This window comes from Pteropus medius, unplaced genomic scaffold (genome assembly GCF_902729225.1).
Source record: "Pteropus medius unplaced genomic scaffold, Ma_sr-lr_union100, whole genome shotgun sequence".
NCBI classification, from domain to species: Eukaryota; Metazoa; Chordata; class Mammalia; order Chiroptera; family Pteropodidae; genus Pteropus; species Pteropus medius.
In genome coordinates, this window is record NW_024347791.1 from 706,616 (window position 1) to 728,785 (window position 22,170).

A 22,170-nucleotide genomic window follows, 5' to 3' on the forward strand; every position below is an offset into this window, starting at 1 on the left:
AGGATAACAGAAAGCCATTTTGCTCATCTCCAGCCACTGACTACCATAGAGCTCCCCATGACAAGCACATGGAACAGGCACTGAGAACCCTCAGGGGTACTGCACAGCAGTGGGCAACATGGCATTGCACACTCATTTCATCTCACCTCCTGGGGAGACAGATCTTCCATTTTCAGTCAAGACTGCTAGCCCACAGAGGTCAGAGCAAATTAGTGACACAAGTCAGACTTGAATCCAGATGTCACCCCTTCAAATCAGTGGTTCTTCCCTTGTTCTCAAGCTCCCTTATTACCAGAACTCAAGAGAGACCAATCACACCAGGAGAGCACAAAGCCTAGTTTAAGAATTCATAGTACCCTGTCATCGGGTGGGAGGGACGGCGTCACCAGCCGTGTCCTCCCGAGTTACAGGAAATACCCCTTTACTTTAGGGCTCGTATACACACCACGCAGATTTCTATGGTTACCTAGTGTTGTTTCACCTTTTGGCCATTCTTAAGGTAGGACTTTCTAAAATAAAAACACAAGTTTGGGAAACAAAAGCCCTGACTTCACTACCTATTACTTTGACCTTGGATGAGCTATTTAATTACTCATCCAAGTAATTAATAAACTTTCCTCACGTTCCTCAATAAAGTTAGGACACCAAGTTTACCATTCCCCAGAGTAAGTGAGATAATGCATAAACTGTGCAGACGTGAGGGCCTCGTGAGATAATGCATAAACTGTGCAGACGTGAGGGCCTCCTCCTGAATACAGAGTTTCTACAGCTCCAAGAACATTTCACCTTTGCTGGGGAGGTCGGGTGAGATGCCTGAGACAACCAGCTTCAGTCAAGTTTTCAATTTTCTTAGACCTGCATTATCTGTGCTTTGTTAGAAAAGCTTAAAAAGTGGCTGATAAGAAATAGTATGGGCTGCTGGATGTTGAGGTGCAGAAGATGCCACCTCAGAGAAGTCCCCAAGATGGCAGAGCTCATAAGGTGTTTAAGGGAGGGATGGCAGTGAGAATGAAAAAGACACAATTCAGTTGTGACTGGCCGTGCGGGTGCTGGCACGCACGCAGCAGCACCAAACTCATGAGGGGGCAAGAGGCTGCACGCAACACAAGCCAGAGATTTCCCGTGTGAGGAGACAAGGACCTGGGCAACAGACAACAGAAGGAAAAAGTAGTAGTTTGGAGAGAACTGCTGGCCTTTTTCTAACTTGATCAAGTCACTTAACTCCCCAAATCCATTTCCTCAACAAAATGGGGACACTACTGCTAAAGCCAGGCTGCAGGTGTAAGCAGTGTACGTTGAGTTCCTCTTAGCGTGGCTCCTGGCAGCAGGAGGGACTCAGCAGCACTTCCGCTAACAAGCATGCAAATTATGGCAGGTCATTTAATGCTCACAGGATTCTTGGGAGGTACGAATAAAATACTGAATGTGAAAACGTCCTGTAAACTCTACAGTGCTTTATGGACACAGGGATTAAATAATTCAATTTAAACATCGACAATTGAGGCATTGAGAGAAAATATCATGACACGTGGACAATTACCTATTGTTGCCCTATCCAAGATGCTCCCCAACAATAATGAGATGACAAATCTGGCTCCAAAGATCCTTTACTGAGACCTATTTAACACATTTGTCCTTGATTCAAATAAATTTCAACTCAGCTGACTGGCTGATGACTGAAGTAGGTAAAGGCTTCACTGTGGCAAAAACACTCCCCCAACAACAATGACGTCAAAATAGGTTCCTGACTAATGCAGGTGTGAATGTAATCAGGGTCTCTGTCCCATCTTCTTCAGAGTTCGATTGAGCTAGAAGGGAAAGAAAAGCAAAGTCAGATAGGGGGTTTCACCAAACCTTTTCCTATGGTTTGTGTGACGACCAGATCAAAAACTTCCGGGCCGGCCCTCTGAAGTCAGGGAGGAGTGTTTCTGATGTGAGCAGGGGTGGCTACTCAGTGCGTAAAGCCCCCTTAGATCCTCCATTAGGTCCTCCACCCACCATTCACCGGAGCCCTCACAATCCATGCAGACTGCTCTATCTGCTCTTCACACTCAACGAACACATCCTATATTGCTGTGTCCGTTTCATACACAAGAAGGGACTCAGAGTGGCTTAGACATGCCAGGGCTGTATTACCACCCCGCCAGAGGAGCCCAGTGGTGTGAACCACACGAGTGGTGACCTCTGCTGGAGGACTCAAAGCACCAGGACACAGTGGCTCCAGCTATGGCCACAAAGAAAGACCTACTCCCTAGGAGTATTTGGCTTGACTCGCAAGTCTTCTAGGGCAAGACATGGAATGCATCGAATCTGTCAAAACAGAGCTCCCTGTCCTCTGCCTGTAGGAACTGGCCAGACCTGTCTAAGTTGCAGAATAAATGCCAAATGGGGAGGGATGGGTGAGAGAAGGCAGTGAATCCACCCATATTAGGAAATGCCAGAGAGGGAGAGAAGGATCGCTGGCCACCCGCAAAGGGAGATCTTGGAAAGAGATGCCCCAGAGAAGGCTGACATAGCAACTTCTATAGGCCCAACCCCAACTCCCAAACCCCAAGCAGCCAGCCAGTCTAGCTCAGAAACTTAAAAGGGTCAATTTCAGGCATTCCTGAAGATAAAAATGAAAAAAAAAAAAAAGTTAAAACTCCCCACACAGTCCCTAACCTCTGTCTCCGACCTGCACACCTCTCACCTCCTCAAATTTGTGAATCTGCCGGATGAAGAAATCCCCATAGCGCCTGGCGACTTTGGTGTCTGCGATGTGAATCATGTCCTGTGGGAACGAGAGTCACAGAAAAGCAGTGAGGTGGAGCCACGTCTGGATTTATGATGCTAAGTACGAGATAAACACCTGAATTGCTTTTCCAGTTAACAGCAGCTCTTTCTTTCTAGACAATTTTTATTTTCTTCTTGTTAACTCATTTATTTTCATTTTCTAGTTTTTTTCAATGAACATGAATCTTTTGCCAATAAAAACATTTAAAACAGTAGTTTATTCTCATATGCTGTTGACCAGATTACAAATTAGCCCAGATTTTAAATTTTGTACTTTAGCTCAAAATATTTTGTTGAATGCCATTTTAATTGTAAATTCCCACATAATCTATGTTAAGACTTAAGAACTTTCTGAAACTTTGAAAGGATTTTTTCAAGTCAAGGATGAAATGAGAAAAGCTAAAAAAAGAAAGCATTTTGCCGGAGATGAACCTGAACCAGAAAGATGAATAATAAAAACAAAAACGTGCAATTACAAACTTTTTCAAGTAGGGACTTCGAATCATACTGTTATTAATTTAACCTGATTTAATTTTACAGCAAAATTTTATCAGTTATAACCAAGTTACTAACTCGGGAGAAGTGTTTTACTAAAAGACCGTCCACATAGTTGGGACTGGTTCTGCCGGGTCCCTAAGAGATAACAGGTAAAGCAGGTTACTGACACCGCCAAAGAATGTGTACATGTCAGCCACTGCGAATACACTCAGAAAGGGCTGTAGTAGTCGACGTGATACCTCAGGGGACGATTCTGTTTGATTTTTAAAAGCATGATTTAAAACATTAAAAAACTTCCACTATTGATGTGTTTCTACTTTCAGTGAGTCTGTTCAAGTCAGGGGCCGCTAAATTCTGATGAATATCAACCAAGTCTTTCAAAAGCTATAAACTCTAAGTGGGAGGATTTGGTTTAACAAGATGAGCTTTCAAAAACAAACTGACCCAGCAACCAGGTATATACCCAAGAATATCTTCACACAAACACTTGTATGCAAATTTTCACAGCAGTGTTGTCCACAATAGCCAGAAAGTGAATATTCATTAAATAATCACTAAACAAAATGCGATGTAGCAATACAGTGGAATATCATTCAGCTATAAAAAGGAATAAAGTACTGATACATGCTACAACTTGGATAAAACTTGAAAACATGCTTGCTGGAAAAAGTCAAATACAAAAGGCCACATGGTTTATGATTCCATTTATATGAAATGTCAGGAATAGATAAATCCTCAGACAGAAAGCAGATTACTGGTCTGCCGGGGACTGGGGCAAGGGGAGAACTAGGGATGACTGACTGCTAATGAGCAGGGAGTTTCTTTTCAGGATGACGAAAATGTGGAATTAAATAGTGGAGATGACTGCACCACACTATTAATCTACTAATAGTCAGGAAATTGTGCCCTTTAAAATGGTAGTTTGTTGTGCAAATTACATCTAAAAGACTATCAAAAAAGGTAGTATGTTTAGACCAACACTTTTTGAAAACAATTAAAAATGCAGGATAAATTATTTTTTGAAATCTCCTTATAGCATCAAAGAGCTGAAAAGAGAATAAAGAACTATTTAAGAGAAAACAGAAACCATTTTAAGCAAAACACAGAAGCCCCATCTGTGTTGAGGGCATCTGCTAATCCTAGACAACTTGGGCCGAGGGGACAAACCAAGGCCAGGCTGGTCCAACAGAAGACCCACCTCGTAACGTTGGGACCCTGGATGGCTCCACCCTTGAGCTAATGTTAAACCAGAAGAGAACCGCGATCTCATTCCTTACACCAAGCAATGCTCGCCAAGTGTGGGGAAGGGAATAAAAGAAAAAGACCTATCCCTGAGATGTTATAAACACAAGGTGATTTTTCGGACAATCTGGAGCAGGGGCTGGTCCGATGGCTGGTCCGGGAGACCTCAGGCTCCAGGCTCAGTCTATGGTGGTCACAGACCAATAATATCCCCAGGCATCTTGAAGAGGCAAAAGGAAATCCCCTCTAGAGAAATGAATGTTCCATCTAGCCTTCAAAGAATATGACAAATAGTTTTTAAAGGACAATGACTATGTAGTAAAATACAACCAAGCACGTAAGAAAACTCTGCATCATGAGTGAAAAAAAAATTAGAGAAAGCAAGAAATAGATCTGAAGAAATTAATTAGGGATAGAAGGCTCAAACAAAAATTATCTAGAATGAAGGAGAAAAAGATGGAAGATGGGTTTAAGAGATATGGAGGACAGAGTGAGGTCTACATACATTAAATGTGAACTCCAGAAGGAGGAGAATAGAGCAGAAACAATATCTAAGAAATACTGGCTAAGAATATTCTAGAAAGAGATGAAAGATACCAGTCCACTGACTGGTGTAAGTCCTCATCAGGGTTCCTAGTATGTCTGAATATGTTTTCCTTACTTGTGAGTGTATGTACAGGGGAGAAACAAAAAGGAGAGGTGATAGATATTTCATGGAAAGAACAATTCTAGGAGTTGAACACATTTTAAGTCTGAAAAAAACTCACTTAAGGAAACAAATTACTCCTAAAAACCTCATTAGGATAAATAAAATGTCCAACTTGAACTTAAAATCCCAACAGTGAAAACTAACACTGTTCCTCAACCCACTTCTCCTCTGGAGAGGATATCACTGCTACATTGATTGTGCATCCTTCCAGAAATAACTCTGCATACACAGCTATATATCACTTTTAAAAAAAGAAAAAAAAAACTTAAATGGAGCACTGACAACCACTGCATCAAGTCTTACGTGTACTTTTTATAATAGCCAAAACCCACCCAAACGTCCATTAGCAATAAGAATGAAAAAATCGCAGTCAATAATTACAGGTGTTGCACTTTCACAGATCACTAAGCATGAATGAACTACAGCTACACACAACACTAGGTGGTGATTCCCTCAGATAAAATGTGGCGTGAAAGAAGCCAGACACAAAAAGAGCACATACTGTACAATCCCATCATAAGAAGTTCAAATCAGGCAGTGCTCATCTAGGGCAGTACGAGTCAGGACGATGGCTTTCCACTTGCTAAAGTACTTCCAGCAGTCTACAGAGCACCTGTCCCTCTTCTTTTCCAGCCTCCTCAGGTCACTCTAGCCACACTGCAGCAAGGTCTCCTAAACACACTGGGCTCACTCCTGCCCCAGGGCCTTTGCACTAACTGCTCCCTCTCTGCCTGGAATGCTCTTCACCCAAAGATTTGCTTGGCTAATCTCCTCATCTCCTTCAATCTCGCTTTCTCAACAGAGCCTACGCGGACCTCCTCACTTATTACTGTGGCTGGTACCACCACTGCCCTGACTCTGTAACACTTGGCAACACCTTCACCACCACATGGTTTGCTTAATTAGAACGCTTATTGTCAAGTTTTTTACACTAGAATATCAGCCAAAAGGCAGAAATCTTTGTTAATTTTATTCACCGGTATATCCCAAATGCTCAGAACAGTGACTGGAAGACAGTGAGAGCTTAATAAATATTTACTGCCGAATGAACAGAGAGTGCCCCAGAGAACCTACCCCAATGGGCAGCCATACCTTATCGATGTAGAAATCAACCTCAGAGGCTGACTGAAATTCACCATCTAGGGCGGAGATGCCACTGGTCCACACCAGGTTCTTCATTTTGTGTTTGAAGACAAGCAGCTGGATACGGAACTCCTGCTCTGTGAGGTCCAGGAAGCCGGCCAGCTTGGCCACAGGCATGGTGGTGTAGAGCTTGAGGAAGCTGCGGATGGTTGAGAGCTGAGCCTGCTGCTGCACTTCATCAGAAAACACTTTCAGCTGCTGTAAGAAGGGCTCCTTGTGGTAGTTGGGGTGCACATTGTCATAGTTGGGCACTACAGGTGACAAAAATTTGGGGCAGGAATAGCTGAAAAGTTCCTCGTAGACCTGTGGGTCTCCTTTCTGCATGCGTAGCATCTTATCCCCGTATTTCTCCCGAAGCTGGAGGTGAATGCTCTCGTCGATGCGCATGGGGTACATGGTCAGGGCGATGGCCAGCAACGCGTGCATCTGCTCATTCTGTTTATTAATCTGGGGGAGGAGAGATTGGTGCAGGGACCAATGAAACGGACTTTCCAAGGTCCCCACTGCCAACATGGCCCCACCATCCTCCCACATGCTCTGCACAGATCTTTGTCTTCTCCCTTTGTCTTGCGCCAGTTAACTTTCCCGACGTCTCTCCCATCCCTCCCTCTAGCTCTATTCAATTCCCGCCTAGTTCCAGGTCCTCCTTAGTTGTCTCCTGGACTCTTTACTGGTACCTTAGTCTCTTCAGTTTGCCACACACATCACTGGCAGGTCAATCCTCCCACACCAGTTATGATCAATTCACCTAGAAAACTTTGATGGTACCTCAATGCCTATAAAGACTAAATACTTTAGCTGGGTAACAAAGGCTACCCCAGAATGTAACACTCCAATTTGAATACTCTCCTGCCCTCCAGGCAAAATGGTTTATTTGTGCAGCTACATTACACTTCCAAGTCAACAGCTTTACTCTCCTAAAAGTATCCCCCTATTCTACGCATGTCTTGGACCTTCCTTCTCCACTGTCTTGAGGACAATACCCAGAGCCCAGAGAACACTAAGCAAACTATTGCTAAATAAATAATTCTAGGCTGCTGGGGACAGTGCCAGCTAAAAGATACTCTCCTTGTTGTCAAGGTGTAATACACAAAACAAAAGAAACTCTTATTAGAGTAGACCAGCCATTAAAAAATCGTTGTGTTGAAAAAGCATACAAAAAAGCAAAAATCTGGATGGCGTTTACCAAAAACTGTTGGCATAGGTGCCAAAGGAGTCAGGTGGTTGGAGGCCCCCTTACCATTTCATATTTGTACGTGGTCCTCTGAAACATGCTCTTGGTCCTCTGAATGTAGAGGAGGATGTTGGCAAAGACCCGGATGGCATCCTGGTAGCGACGCATCATCAAATAAGCAAAACCAACGTAATAGTATGTGGTGACCTGGCACTCGGGCACACGAGAGTACATGCTCTGTGGAAGGAGACAGAAGCAGCATTCATGAGGCCCAAGACCAATTCCCCCCTGATGGGATCTGAAAGTTGGCGGGGCCTAGTGTCAGCTGAGGCGGAAGCACTGAGAGCATCCCGGCAGAGGCCCTGAGCAACCCCGAAGAGCTCTGGCTCTGGAGTCACAGGCTCTGAGCACAGACTGTACCATTCACCAATTCAGTCAAATGATATGAGGCAACTAGAATGGTAGAATCTGCCATTATCATTCTGTTTTGAAAACACAATCAAAAGATCGCTCAATATTTTAAGTGTTAAGCATCAAAGAGAAACCACCTTGTCCAGGTTCAGATTTTCACCTGAGTGGTTTCCCAGTTCTCAACTTTCAGCTGGCCTGGGAAAGAGTCCTCTCTCACCTCCCCAATATTTGTCCTAATAGATGTTTCTCTTGAAGCAGATGGATTTTATGGCGCTGGAAAGACAGGCAGAAGAAACAAATAATTACCTTCTTGTTCAGTTCGATATTCTCCAGCACCTTGATGGCCTGATAGTAATCCCCCAACAGTGAGTGCAGACGGAGAAGCCCCACCAGACTGAAGTAGCCAAGCATCTTGTAGAGGGAGTGCCGGCCATACTCCCCAGCCACGCTCTCGGGGTCACCTGAGAGAGACAGACACTGTACGCTTCAGGATGGCAAGCCTGACCCTTGAATGTCACTCAGTAAACTCTTCACCCACTGCCAGCCTCTACAGCTTCCTGTAACAGAAAATAGTTCTCCCGTCGAAGGAACTCCAAGAAATAGCATGCCTGGCCTTATGCTAGTCTTAAATTTACCGAAGTTGGGTAGAATGTAGCAGTTCTTTTATTTTTTTTTGGTTCCAAAACACTTGTGAATATGAGAAAGTTCCTCTTATCAGTAAGTTACTCAACAAGGCCCCTCCTTTCAGGAAGTCCACGAGGTCAAAGCTATTTTCCTAATAACACTAAGATGCTCCTTGCCTTTCCCACGGAGTTGAATTTGCACAATGATACAAAAACAACGCGAAGTAAAACTACTGACAACTTGGTGGTGACGCAGCTGTACTGGCCAGCGTTATAGTCTGTACCATCACACGCTCGCAGTAAAAGAACTAGCCACTTTTTTTTTTTCACAAAATACTATTTTTCCTTGAAAGAACGATGGACATACAAACTAGGGTTATTTAGATTTGGGTACTTAGCAGACATTTTCTCAAACAGGAATGAAGCTAGCCTGTTTCAATGAAAGCACCTGATGGTGTTCACTGCCAAGAAAAAATTTCAGTTTTTAAGCAAAAATTAGAATTTTATAAAACTTGTAAATGTCACTATGAGCTCAACAGCTTCCAAATCAAATACTCATCTGATGAGATTGATGGCAAAAGTAACCTACGATTTTTAATAGAATTAAAAAATAGTATAAAAAAATGTGTCCACATTTAGGAAATCTTTACGATTTAATGAACCATTATTTTACAGAATCATGTATGTGTCAAAGACTCATTCAAGCTGCAGGAGGACAACAAACTTTAATGCGATAAAGTAAAAGTTCACTAATATGGTTTCAGATTCTTCACTGCAACTACCCTGAAGGACACCACTTGTCAAGTTTGGGTGTGTTATCTACCTGAAGAGGCTGTTTATTAAAAATTCCTTTTTCCCAATTACGTATCTTTGTGAGGCCAGATTTCCCTCACAGACTCCAAATGACACAGCATACTGCCAACAGATTGAAAGCAGAAGCAGAAATAAGAATCCACTCTTCTAAAAGCCAGACACTATAGAGATTTGCAAAAATGCCACTCTTCTCACTGAAGAAAAAAATTTTTACATAAACTTTGTGATTCTCAATCTTTTAAGAGTGCAAAGCAGTCTTGACACCAAAAAGAAAAGCGCTTCATCTAAACAAAAGCCCTGGAGACACAGTAGAAGTGTTTACAAAGGCACGTCTCAGAAGTGCTGCTTCGGTCTGTCAGCCAACAACTGCCAAGCTCAGGAGCCAAGTTCAGTGCTCGGCTACTGTTCACACCCAAAAGCAAAGACAAACAACAGCCCAAGACTGAGGAGAGTCTCAATGACCCCTCCGCGCTTCCTGCTGTCTCTAATCATTCGGAACAGATGGCAGGCAGCACTCACCTCCGCTTGTGTACACCTCCAACTGCCGGTTGATGTTGGACTTGTCTACCAGGGAGTGAAGGACATTGAGGACACTGTGAACATTCCAGATTTTGGGATTGGAACGAAGGAAGTCAATCTCCTCTTCCGACTTCTTGGCGGTCTTACAGCGGTACTGACTAAATGACTGAAACTGTTCGGGAAGAAGGGAAAGAGGCAGCAGTGGCATAAAACCCACAGTGACAGCCCAAGTGCTCAAGATGAAGCGATGCTCAGAGCTCTGGACTGGGGAAAGGCAGGGGGAGACGACTACTCTACTACTCCTCACGCCAAACCTCTTTGTACACCATTTCTTTTTTTCAGAGGCATCTCTGATTAAGCTGTGAGTTTTATTCATTACTGAATGTTAGCTGTTCCACAGTTAGGTAAAAATCTCTAAGATTAGAGGTAGTCTGTGAAAAAACCATTCGATCTGGAGTCAAACAGCCTAAAATCACTTGTTATCTCTCGGCTTCACAATGCAGTTAACCTGGCCACCAGAATCGGGTGGTTTGTGACAGATCTCTATTCACATGTGGCTTTGCCGGGGTCAGGACTGCGAACGCAGTGAGACAGGGTAGGCATCTGTTACATGCGTCTTTCCTACCAGAGGTGACCATCAATTTACCTGCAACAGGAACCCAGTCTAAGTCACCTCTGTACCAACCACAGAGCCTGGCTAAGTGTAAAGAACACATAGGGGACATGCCACAGTATTTGTCTGGGGCAGTGGTTCTATCTGGGACCAGGACTGGGCTGGCTCCATCTGTCACCCAGAGAATAGCACAAGAGACCTACCTACTCAATCAGAATTTTTGAAAGCTCCCTGGTTGATTCTGGTTTGGAATCTAGTGACCTAGAAAGGCTCTAGGTCTTAGATGACCTCAGATTGTTCGTCAACTCTAAAATATTATCTTCCTCTAAAAGTATAGGAGAAAAAGTTCCCAAATTTATAATAAACAAAGAATAGTATCCAGAATATATAAGGAATTCTCTTAAGTTAGTAAGAACTAGATAACTCAATAGAAAAATAGGCAAAGGATTCTGATGATCACTTCAAAGAAAACCAAGATTGGTTAATTAACAGGGAAAATGCTCAATCTTTTTAGTTATTAGAGGAATGTAAATTAAAATGCGATTGCCATTTCTTTCCCATCAAATGGACAGAAATTAGATCAATAACAACCAGTGTAAAAAGCTTGCTCTCAAAAGCTGGTGGTAGTAGTATAATCTGAAACAGCCTTTTGGGAGGGCACTGTATTACTATTTAAAAATTCAAAGTGACTGAAATGGTCTGTATCTTGATTGTGGTTGTTATACACTTGTCAAATCTCATCAATTATACACTTAAAATTAGTATGCCTCTATAAAGTTGATTTTTAAAAATTTTTTAAAAAGCAAACATCCTTCAACCAACAATTCTACTTCCAGTGATCCCTAGAAATATACCTATGTGTAATTCATACAAAGGTATTCACTCATTCGCTGTTTGTAATAGTGAAAACCGAAAACCCAAATGTTCACCACCAGAAGTGGCATATCTGTATCACATACACAGCACAAAAGGACAGGGCAGGTCTCTCTACAGACATGCTGTCATAGCAAATTACGCAATATCATAGGATACCATTTTTTAAATGACATTATTATATGTACACATTTATGGAAATGCCTGAGAAACATTAATGTAGTGCCTTTTTCTAGACAATAATTGATGTCTCTGCAAAGACAAGGAAGACGTTCACTTTATCTGCAGTTCAGAGGGAAAAAAGATTTTTTTAAAACAGTATTAACACAATCATACATTACTTGTACCAATAAAACTAAACAAAAGAGTAGCAGGGAAGAGCCACTCACCCCATGTGGCATCTACCTGGCTGGGAGGAATCACCAGGCCCTCACTGGCAAGTCTTTGTGAGTGCCTTAAGCCCCTTAGGAAAAGAACACCAGCTAAACCCCAGTAATTATGATTGTCTTAAGAGGGATGAAGACTTTAGCACAGATGATCCTTCTTGACTTGCTGAGAGTCAACGGAACAGCCAAACTTTCTAAAATTATGTCAAATTAGAGGCTGACACAAGCCAAGAAGCCAGAGAGCGCAAATAAGGTCAGAGTGGTTTGTGGCCTGAACGGCACAAAGGCACTGAAGCCTCACCTTGAGCAGGCAGCTTCCTTCTCAAAGAGCCTAAGAAAGGTTTGCGCAGCTCACCAATTACATCCTAACACTCTGCAGTCACAAAGTCTCTTTGATCCATGGAGCTCAAACAACATCTGTTATTAAGAAACCGATTCTCCTGAAATACTGTCCCCATAAAACACACGGGAAACAGACATTTTTCCAAATTCAATTATTGTTTTTTAATCTATGTTTTATTTTAAAGAATAAAACTGGGCTAAAAGAGGGTAGTGATAACGATGATAGTGACTGTCCTAACAACCAGGAAACACCTCCTGACAGGCACTGGGCTAAGCACTTTATACATAATCTCCCAGTAACCTTTCCAACAATCCCTGTTTTAGAGAAACAGAAGCACAAGGTGGTTAGTAATTTGTCCAAGGTGAACAACAGAACCTGAACTTCTACCCCTAGGCCCCACAGCTGCAGTACTTCAGGTAAGAGCCTGGTAAGAGCTCAACCCTCCTGACTTCCAAGTTCTGGAGCTCTTAGGCCTCACCGACTCTTCAGAAAACCACAAGAATCCTCTGCCATGCAGTATTTCACACTGCAAGGCGCATGCTTTTATACCCTACATCTCTTTAACAAGGGTAACAGCTACTCTTTGCTTGGACCAGTTATCTCAAACTAGGCCAAGGGCTGACTAGATACCTGATAGATGAACTCATCGATGATATCCCAGAGCCACTGGTTGGGTAGTTCAAGGGGGGCAGGACCATCAGCATCTGTGCAAATCATAAAAAAGTCAGACTCGAAGCAATGACTATGCCCATTCAGCAAGGCTGCAGAACGCATTTTGTAATTTCTCAAAAGGATCATGAATCGCAAGACTTCCCCTTCCCACCTGCACATTAAATTCTGCTAAAAGGAACGGGAGGCCACTGCCAGTCCTCATCATAACCTCCCCAGCATGGTCGAACCCCAGACTCACTAAGAATGTAGTTGAAGAGATTGCAGTAGTTGTAATAGGATTCAAACCTCTGCTCCAAGGAAGGTCCCCCCTATAAAGAGAGCAAAGACATCGAGACATAGATAATTAATTTAAATATATTTTTACTCACGGCCTACCATGACGGCTAAAAATAAACACGTGAGAATTATATCTGCTCAGGTGAGAGTGAAGACAGTAAGTGCTACAGCAGTTGAAAGGGGCACTGAATATCAGACCACAATGGTCAGGTTTTTTGGCAACAACCTTAACCAAATGTTAGAGAACAGGCATGCCAATCTGGCGAAACAGTAAAACGACAGGAACAGTTACTCCTTGCTTGGACCAGTTATTTAAAACTAGGCCAAAGGCTGAGAGAGGAAAGGCATTTCAAGAAAAACAGAACTAACAAAGGCAAAGGAGTAAAACTGTGGCACTTGAACATTGGAGACTAAGAGCAGACGATGCTATGCTAGACAACACTGGGCCAGGAATGCCGAGGTCTTTCAGTGACAATTAGGAATCTAGGCCAGAAGGTCAGCGAATCCACCATGACCTGTTTTTGTAAATAAAAAGTTTAATTCGAACACAGCCATGCCCACTCATTGTCTATGGCTGCTAGAAAGGCATAGTTCAATAGATTAGACAAGAGATCGTCATGGCCCTTAAGGCCTAAAATACTATCTGGCACCCTACATAGAAAGCTGCTAACCCCCAATCTAGACTTTATATTGCTGGCAAATGAGAACCACTGAAGGTTTCTGAGCTGGGGAACAACATGATAAATGATTTCTTTATGATAGAGTAGAAAGAACACTGCCTTGCAGTCTTAGCCCCGCTATTTATTAACTGACAAGGTATTCAATCTCTCTGTGAAATGAGATTATGTAGTGCCTAATACAGTAAAGGCTCTTTCAATGAAAAACCTGCTCGAGGGGCTTAAAACTGATCATGTATGTGAAAAGTGCCCCGTTTGGTACCTAGCACAGAGATTACGGGGTTGTAAACATCTGCTCAATCTTTATCTACAGACCAAAAGGAACACGGAAAGTGGTGAAACCGGCTATACTATGGTTTTACGATAATGTTCTGAACTAGGGTAACAGCAGTGGTGGCGGAGAGAAGTGGCTGGTTTCAAGTAGTATGTTGAAGGTAGAGCTAAACAGGATTTGCCACAAGCCTGGATGTCAAATAAAAGTCAAGAATGACGCCTAGGTTTTCAGTCCAAGTAACTGGGTGAATGGTGGTACTGTTTATTGAGATAATGAACACGGGATAAACAGGTTCAGAGAGAAAATAAGAGTTCAGTTTTGGGCATGTTAAACTTGAGATAACTATCGGACAGCCAAGTGGAGATGATGTGCAGTCGAATATACAAGTCTGGATTTGGAAAGACTGGGGCTAAAGACAGAAATTTCTAAGTCATTGGTGTATATAAATAGTACAGATAGAATTTTAATAGGCTTCAGACAGTCCGAAATTAAGGAATCAGGAAAGAAGAATCGAAAAGTGACCAAAGTTGGGGTTGGATGGTAGAAAGAACACTGGTGTCACAATAAGGCAGGTCTGGGTTCAAGTTCTGTCACTTACTAACTGTGGAAATTTGGAAAAAAGCAACCACTTTGCACTCAGTTTGCCTCCTTTGCAGGATCACTGAGAGGATTAGAAACACGTAGATGTGTGCCAAGTGCCCAACATTGTGCCTGGCACACAGTGACAGTTTTATGTACGTTTAAGAGGGAAGGAGGCTCAGTGGCAACGCACTGAAAATAAGAAAGGGCGTCCCAAGCATTTAATTTAATGGAGAAATTAAACAGGATGTTCAGGCTATGCAGTGTTACGGTCTGTCTGGAACAGACACCCAACTTTCAATCATCCTGCTGCTAGTTCTTAAAAGAAAACATGCCAACATTCTTGGACACTGAACCAATATAAACTAGTGACTGTGTTCCAGGGACAAATGGCACAAAGTTTAAAAACTGCCAGCAACATTTAGATACTCACACTGACTTTGGCATATATGTGTCTATAGTATAATTCTTTGTACAAAATCAGGAAGACAGCATCTGAAAAAGATGGTAGAGGGGTGCTTTAGTAATCCACAAAACAACTAGGGTCTTCTCGCACTTTTAGCCCTTTGGGGGCAATAAAGGGATAAATGTGATATTAGACTAAACAACATCTAAACTTTAAAGCTTATGCCCCAAGAATACAAGCAACAAGAAAAGTCATTTCTTGAGGAAAGGAGACTACACTTCGGGTGGTGAGCACACAACAGAGTATACAGATGTCATATTATAAAGCTGTACACCTGAAATTTATGTTATTAACCAATGTTACCCCATAAATTAAATAATTAAACAAAGAAAATACACTTCTCGTTTTACTCGTACAACCTCACCTTAATTTCATTCAGATCCATTTCCGTTCACCATTTAGAGGTTTTTGCCATCCAGTTACTTAAATAAACCAGCACATAAAATGAATGGTAATAGCTCCATGAAAAGCAGTATGATGCCACGTATCAAAACTGCAAATACATCTATAGCCATGCTACCCAGAACAAGCCCGATCCTGTCTGATCTAGGAAGCTAAGTAGGGTTGGGCCTGGTTAGTACTTGGATGGGAGACCACCTAGATGACCAGGTGCTGTAGGCGTAAAAAATAAAAAACAAGGGATTGTAAGCTGACGAGGTCCTTGCAATCTGTGAGGTCAACAAAGGGTTGCCTCGCCCAAAAAATAAATGAAGGAATGAATGAACGAATGGATAAATAAATAAATAACTGCAAACACATGGGTTATCACTGACTTAGAAATCCTATTTTAAGGAATTTATACTGTTGATATAACCATTAAAAGGAAAGGAAAAAAGGAAGCTCTTTGAGTACTGATGCTGTGCAGAAAAGAGTTAACATAGCAGACAGATAACATCTGCTATCCTTAGAAAGGCCTGCTAGTAAAGTTGAGTTTTAGCTAGCACCTTAGGACATAAATTTCAGGCGGCTTTCCACCACCCTGATGAGGGCGCTCTGCTGTGCTTAAACTGTGCAAACAATATGGTTTACTCTTAACATCTGCTTTTCCTTCTGGGAGTATGGAATTTTGGTCTATGCTAGGCAGAGGGTGTGCCTACATGACCAGCCTCTAATAAAATCCCTGGACACCAAGCGTATAGTAAGCTTCTCTGGTGGACTTTTCACACCTGTTGTCAGAATTCCTTGCTTGAGGAATTAAGCGGATCCCATATGGCTACAGGGGAGTGAACTATTGGAAGCCTGCGCCTGGTTTCCACTGGACTTCACTGCATGAGCCCTTTCCCTTTGCTGACTTTGCTCTGTATTCCTTTTATTGTAACCCTCACGGCAGTGGAGACAACTATACATTGAGTACTGTGAGTTCTCCTAGCAAATCATCAAAACTGGGGGAGGTCTTAGGAATCTTTGAGATGCAGAACTCTCTCCCAAAACATAAGGAATTAAAAAATGGAAAGGGGCATTTAGTTCATGTAGAAAAGGAACAAGAGTTACAGCTGATCCTTGAACACGGTTTGAACTGTATAGATCTACTCATATGTGGAATTTTTTCAGTAAATACCTATACTGTTTGCAATCGCAGTCAGGAGTCTGCAGGTGCAGAGGGCCAGCTGTAGGCATTGATCTATGCCATTTTATACAGGGGACTTGAGCATCTGTGCCTTCTGGTATTCGCAGGGGTTCCTTGAACCAATCCCAACGGATACTAAGAAACAACTTAAGTTTGGGGGGAGTTAAAAGTTATATGTAGATTTGACTGTATGGGGGTGAAAGCACCCCTGTATTGTTCAGGGTCAACTGTATTTCTATTTACTTATATATGCATAGAGTATCGTGGGAAGGATAAATAATGACAACACTTGATGGCTCCAGAAAGAGAAACCCAATATTTGGGAACAGAAGTGAGAGGGAGATTTTTATAAAATCTTTTATACTGAGTGCTATGAATCTTTACCCGCTTAACAATATATATTATGAGACTCCTAATGTTTTTAATATACGCATTACATTCTTTAAAGGCAAGAAGGCTCTATAGCATAGGCTCTACATTAAACAGAGCACATTTTCTGAGCAACATAGAAAATAACATTTCTTTCAGAGTTCTAAACATTTCAGAGTAACGAGGATGATACTAAGTGTTCAAAAAATGTTAGCTATAAAAAAAGTGGAAGACTTGTACACTGAAAACTACAAAACATTGTTGAAATAAATTAAGACCTCAAAAAATGGTAAGACATCCTGTGTCCATGGACCGGAAGACTTAATATCGTTAAAATGGCAGTATTCATTCCCCCAAAGTGATCTTCAAATTCAGAGAAATCCCTATTAAAATCCCAGCTGGCTTCTTTGAAGAAACCGACAAGCTGATCCTAAAATTTGTATGAAAATTCAAGGAACTCAGAAGAACCAAAACAATATTAAAAAAGAACAAAGTTGGAGGACTTAAACCTCCCGATTTCAAAACTTACTGCAAAGCTACAGTAATCGAGATAGTGTGTAGTACAAGCATAAGAATAGACATATATAGATCAATGGAGTCAAATTTAAAGTCCAGATAAAAACTCTTACATTTACATCATAAACAATTTCGACAACAGTACCAAGACAATCCAATGTGGAAAGACTGGTCTTTTCAAAAATCGGTGCTGAGACAACTGGATATCCACATGCAAAAGAATGAAGTTGGATCCGCCTACTTTACAACATATATAAAAGACACCACCAGAAAGTGAAAGGTGGGAGGAGGCTAAGGAGCTCATTCCAGAGGCACTATAATGACCCCCAAAATATAGGTCACTATAATGACCCCAAAAAACAAGTCAGGACAAAGAGCCTAATTTCAGCTTTCATCATGTGTAAGAGATCTCTGTCCTCTTCATTATTCAGCCATCACCCGACAAGTTATTTACTAAGGATCTACTATGTACCAAGACCTGGGGAAATAAAATGGTGAGCAAAACAGACACAGATCATCCTGAGCTTTCCCGTGACCCCCAGTCACATGACACAGCTCACACCTACCGTTGCCAACCTGTGGAGCAATGGCTTCAGCCTCAGGCCAAGGTGTATTCTTGAAGAATCTTTCCGTCAGCTTCGTCCAGCTGAAAACCAAGCAGAAAAATTCTAGAACTCCAAAACAAAAAGGACCTGAGAGAGGTAACTCTCACATTTGATAGACAAGGACCCAGGCTCAGAAAGGGGAACATGTCACAGAACTAGAGCCAGGGCCTGAACTTTTCAAGTCTATAACTTTCCTCAAATAAATTCCATCTCAGACGACTTTCTTAATACAGTAAAACGCTCCTTTTATATTAGTAAGGCACCCACCAAGCTCTTCAGGATCATCTTCTGCCTCTGCATCATAAACTCTTGGCCATATTTAACTGCTTGCTGTTCCCTGATTTGAGAACCACCTTTTAGAATTCCCACCTCCCTTCCTTAGCAATACTGTTCCCACTCCCTAGAGCACTGTGCCTCCTTTCCCTCTCCAAACAGAGGCAAATCGGTTTGTTGCAGTATGATTCCACAACTGACCTACAGCATCCAACCCAAATAGCTGCTGTCCACTTCAAAACCCTACAAGAAGTTTGTTCGTTTTCTTTCTCCTGATCCCTTCAGCAGCTACTTCAACTTTCCCGACTCTCCTCAAGCCTCACCTCTCCCCCTTCTCCACTTTCAGTTCAACATAGAAATGCTCAAGTCCCCCTTCAAATCACAGAAAACACAAAAATGTCTCAATAACCCTATTAAGTCCTCTACACTGAACCAATTCCCCTTTGTCGACCCCCGTTTATTGCTCCTCTGTCATCTGGCTCCTGCTTCTATCACTCCGCTGAAACTGACTTTGCTAAGGTTACCAAGTACCTTATAAGTTGCCGAAATCAACTGACTCCTTTCTCACCTCAACCTTCTTAAAGCACGTAAAAGTCTCTTCTCTCTTTGGTTCCTGGGACACCTCTCTGCTGATTTACTACCTACTTTTCTGCCCACGCCCCCAAAGGAACATATTTCCCAAAGTGCCAGCAATTCTTCTCACTATACATTCTCCTAGGGAAACCACATACTTGACTTCAACTACTGTATTTGCCTGCACTGTCCAGTGAATTAATTTTAGTTAATTTTAATTTCAATTAAAAAATTATAACAATACTTAACTCAGTTATTAGAAAACTTACAAGTTTTGGAAAATATTTTATATTTGGAACAACTCGTGCATGTGCACCTACTTCTCCAATTATAAATATTATGAAATCTAAATAGAGATCAAGTATTTCTATTGTGCACAAGCTGAGATGCACTATAAATATAAAATATGGGATTTACAAAACTTAGTGCAAAGAAAAAGTAAAATAGCTCATTAGTAGTTTAACACAAATTATGTGTGAAAATAATTTAGCCATAATGGATTAACGAAGATTAATTTCACCTGATTTTCTGTATTTTTTTTTAAATGTGGCTGATGAAAAAACTTTGAATCACGCAAGTGACTACTACTCTATTTCTCTTGGACAACATTGGTCTATACATTTCTAACCAGAAAGACACAGGCAATGAAGGAAACACAGGTCAGGTATTAACTCTTATTCGCTGATCCAACAGGCCTGTGGCTACTTGCTTTATTCACCCATCCTTCCAAATACTGCTTAAATTCTATCTCCTTGGGAAAGTCTTTTTTGACTACCCCTACTAGGACCAACCTGTCTCAGTTCTAATGCCCATTACACAAGGGCAGTCCTCTCAAGACCAGAAGCAACCACTCAAAGCTTGGCTCACCCAGTTATGCACTGAGAAGTTATACAGTTTAGAAATGAAGCTCTGGTATCAAGATTGTGCAGGCTCAAAACTCAGCACATCCACTTCATGTGATTTGTCCTTTCTGTGCTTTATTTCCTCATCTGTAAAATGAGGAAAATAGTACCTACTTCAAGGGGTTACTGTGAAAAGTAAATTAATAAACACAGGAAAAGCACTCTAGACATCACCTGATCTATACTGATCATACATACTAACTGCTATTCTAATTATTGATAGTGATGTTATTTTAGGCCTTGTACAAATTCTGGGGATACACAGTCCAATAAAATAACATGTCCCTAGCCCCAAGGAACCACAGAAACCACTTAGGCATTCTCTTTACAGAAAAATAATTAAACTACATCCCTTCTTAGGGGTTGTATCATTAAGTCAGTCCGACCCCGAAAGAGATCAATTCAGCCAGCAGGCCATACCTGTTCTCATAGATGTCCTGAATTTCATACACTTTTTGGTCAATGACATCGCTGGAGACACGACTGGCCTGCAGCTCATACACCTTCTGGTCAATCAAATCCGAAACGGTTTTGTGGAAATATTGGATGAAGTTTTTGATCACTTCGGGGATCACCTGATAGGTCTGCTGTTCATACTGACGTTCATAAGCCAGATCTTGCTTTGGATCTCCTAGAGGTTGGAGATAATCAATACTTTACATGTGCTTTCAGATCCACATATGTAACATAACAAAAGGGCAAGGCCATCCCCCAAACTAAACTCAAAGCTAGAAAATCATATATAATTCTTTTTTAAACATTCAGAGATAGAATCCTCAAGTCACTCCTAACCCCATCCCTGGTTTCTTCAGAACACTCACCGCTACTTAAAGTTACTTATTTATTTATTATCTGTTGCCTCTACTAGAACCTAAAGTCTACAAGGGCAAGAACCTTGCCTGTCTTCTACCCAGATGTATTCTCAGAACCTAAAAGAGTTGTGTGTATTGAAGGTGAGTGGGGTGGGGTGGGGGGCACTGTGGGGAGAGTAAGTAGCAGGTACTTAATATTTTTTGAATGAATGAATAACTGTCATTTTCTACCTATATGACTTGGTCCAAGTTGCTAAACTTCTCTGTGCTGTTTTCTCATCTGTAAAGTGGTGACATTAATTTACATACTTGACAGAACTGTTTTAGGGACTAAATGAATTACTTCACACAAAATACCCAGAACAGTGCATGGCACTTACTAAGTGCTAAGTCAAAGCAAGTCACTATAACATTTCAGGAAAACTCAAAAACCTTCCAAAGGGCTTGGTTTGAATCACTTTAATTTTCTACAAGATTTTCTTCTTCAGCTAATAGTTTAAACAAGGAAATCACAGCTAGGATAGTAATCCTTCCCTTTGAGGGGGACCACGAAAAAGGCCTAGTTTATTAGGCTCTATACCACCCTCCTGCTGAGAGCTGCTAACAACTGACTCCAATTCTAGACCATCATGAAGCAGCTGTAAACAGGTGCCCTTCAGAGCTGTTCTGAGACATAAATAAAGGTGCCAATCCCTGGAAGTACCCAGCTACCCAGACAAACCTGTAGTCTCACCTGTGTGCATATCATAGTCGCCTGGGTAAGCATAGGGATCATACGCAGCCTGTTAACAAAAGAGACAAAGACAGGTACAGTCACCAATTCGTGAATCCAAAATGCTCGTTCTACGACTTAAACGCCAAGCAGGACACTAAAGATCCCAAGGTGGATAAAACAAAGTCCCTGCCTTTGAGGAACTCACATGCCTGTGAGAAAAAGAACAGGCAATGACAACACGATCTCGTGGGTGCTGTAAGGTAAAGCAAAGCAGAAGAGGCTGTGGCAATCAGCTGGGTTTGACGAGACTGAATCCCAACTATAAAATGTCTGCTACAGAAACACAGAACCCCATAACCTCCGTCCCCGGTTTTGGGAAAGGTGAGGAAGAGGGGACCGGACATAGGAAGTGGGCGGGCAGAAAGGGCTGAAGTGTCGGGAGTGGTGGCAGCAGCATGAGGGCCGCGCACGCAAAGAGGCAGGTTGGAGCTGGTCGCGGCCCGCGGGGGCTCCCAGAGAGGACCAGACACCGTCTAACCGCGGGGTCCAGCATCCAGAGAGCCCAGTCCCCGTTGCGGAGCTCAGCACTCGCTTAGGGGCAGGTTACCTCAGACTCGTAATCATCGGCGGGGTAAGACATGTCTGCGGCGCTCGCAAACACTGCGAAAGAGAGCGAAAAGAGCAGCCTGCGCCTGCGTCATGAGGCCGGAAGTTCAGCCGCGCTTTGCCGGCCTGGAAACCAGAAGCCTTTCCGGGGTGGAGGGCAATCTGAGGC

General features: G+C 42.2%; 1 protein-coding gene across 2 annotated transcripts; it reads right to left on the bottom strand.

Moving 5' to 3' along the window:
- Positions 1–1,589: 1,589 nt before the first annotated feature.
- Positions 1,590–22,170, bottom strand: EIF3L (eukaryotic translation initiation factor 3 subunit L). 2 transcript variants are annotated; one of them, XM_039877725.1, is made up of 13 exons: positions 22,003–22,170; positions 21,414–21,462; positions 20,289–20,499; positions 18,082–18,161; positions 15,031–15,092; positions 13,030–13,099; positions 12,750–12,823; positions 9,905–10,076; positions 8,256–8,410; positions 7,605–7,775; positions 6,314–6,811; positions 2,690–2,770; positions 1,590–1,808 (listed from the first exon to the last, which is right to left on the bottom strand). In XM_039877725.1, exons 1-13 carry the CDS (start codon positions 22,033–22,035, stop codon positions 1,770–1,772), a joined length of 1,695 nt encoding a protein of 564 aa, XP_039733659.1. In that variant the 5' UTR covers positions 22,036–22,170; the 3' UTR covers positions 1,590–1,769. The 2 variants fall into 2 exon arrangements, with proteins under 2 accessions (XP_039733659.1, XP_039733660.1); XM_039877726.1 differs by lacking the exons at positions 18,082–18,161; positions 21,414–21,462; positions 22,003–22,170 and having other exon boundaries at positions 20,289–20,367.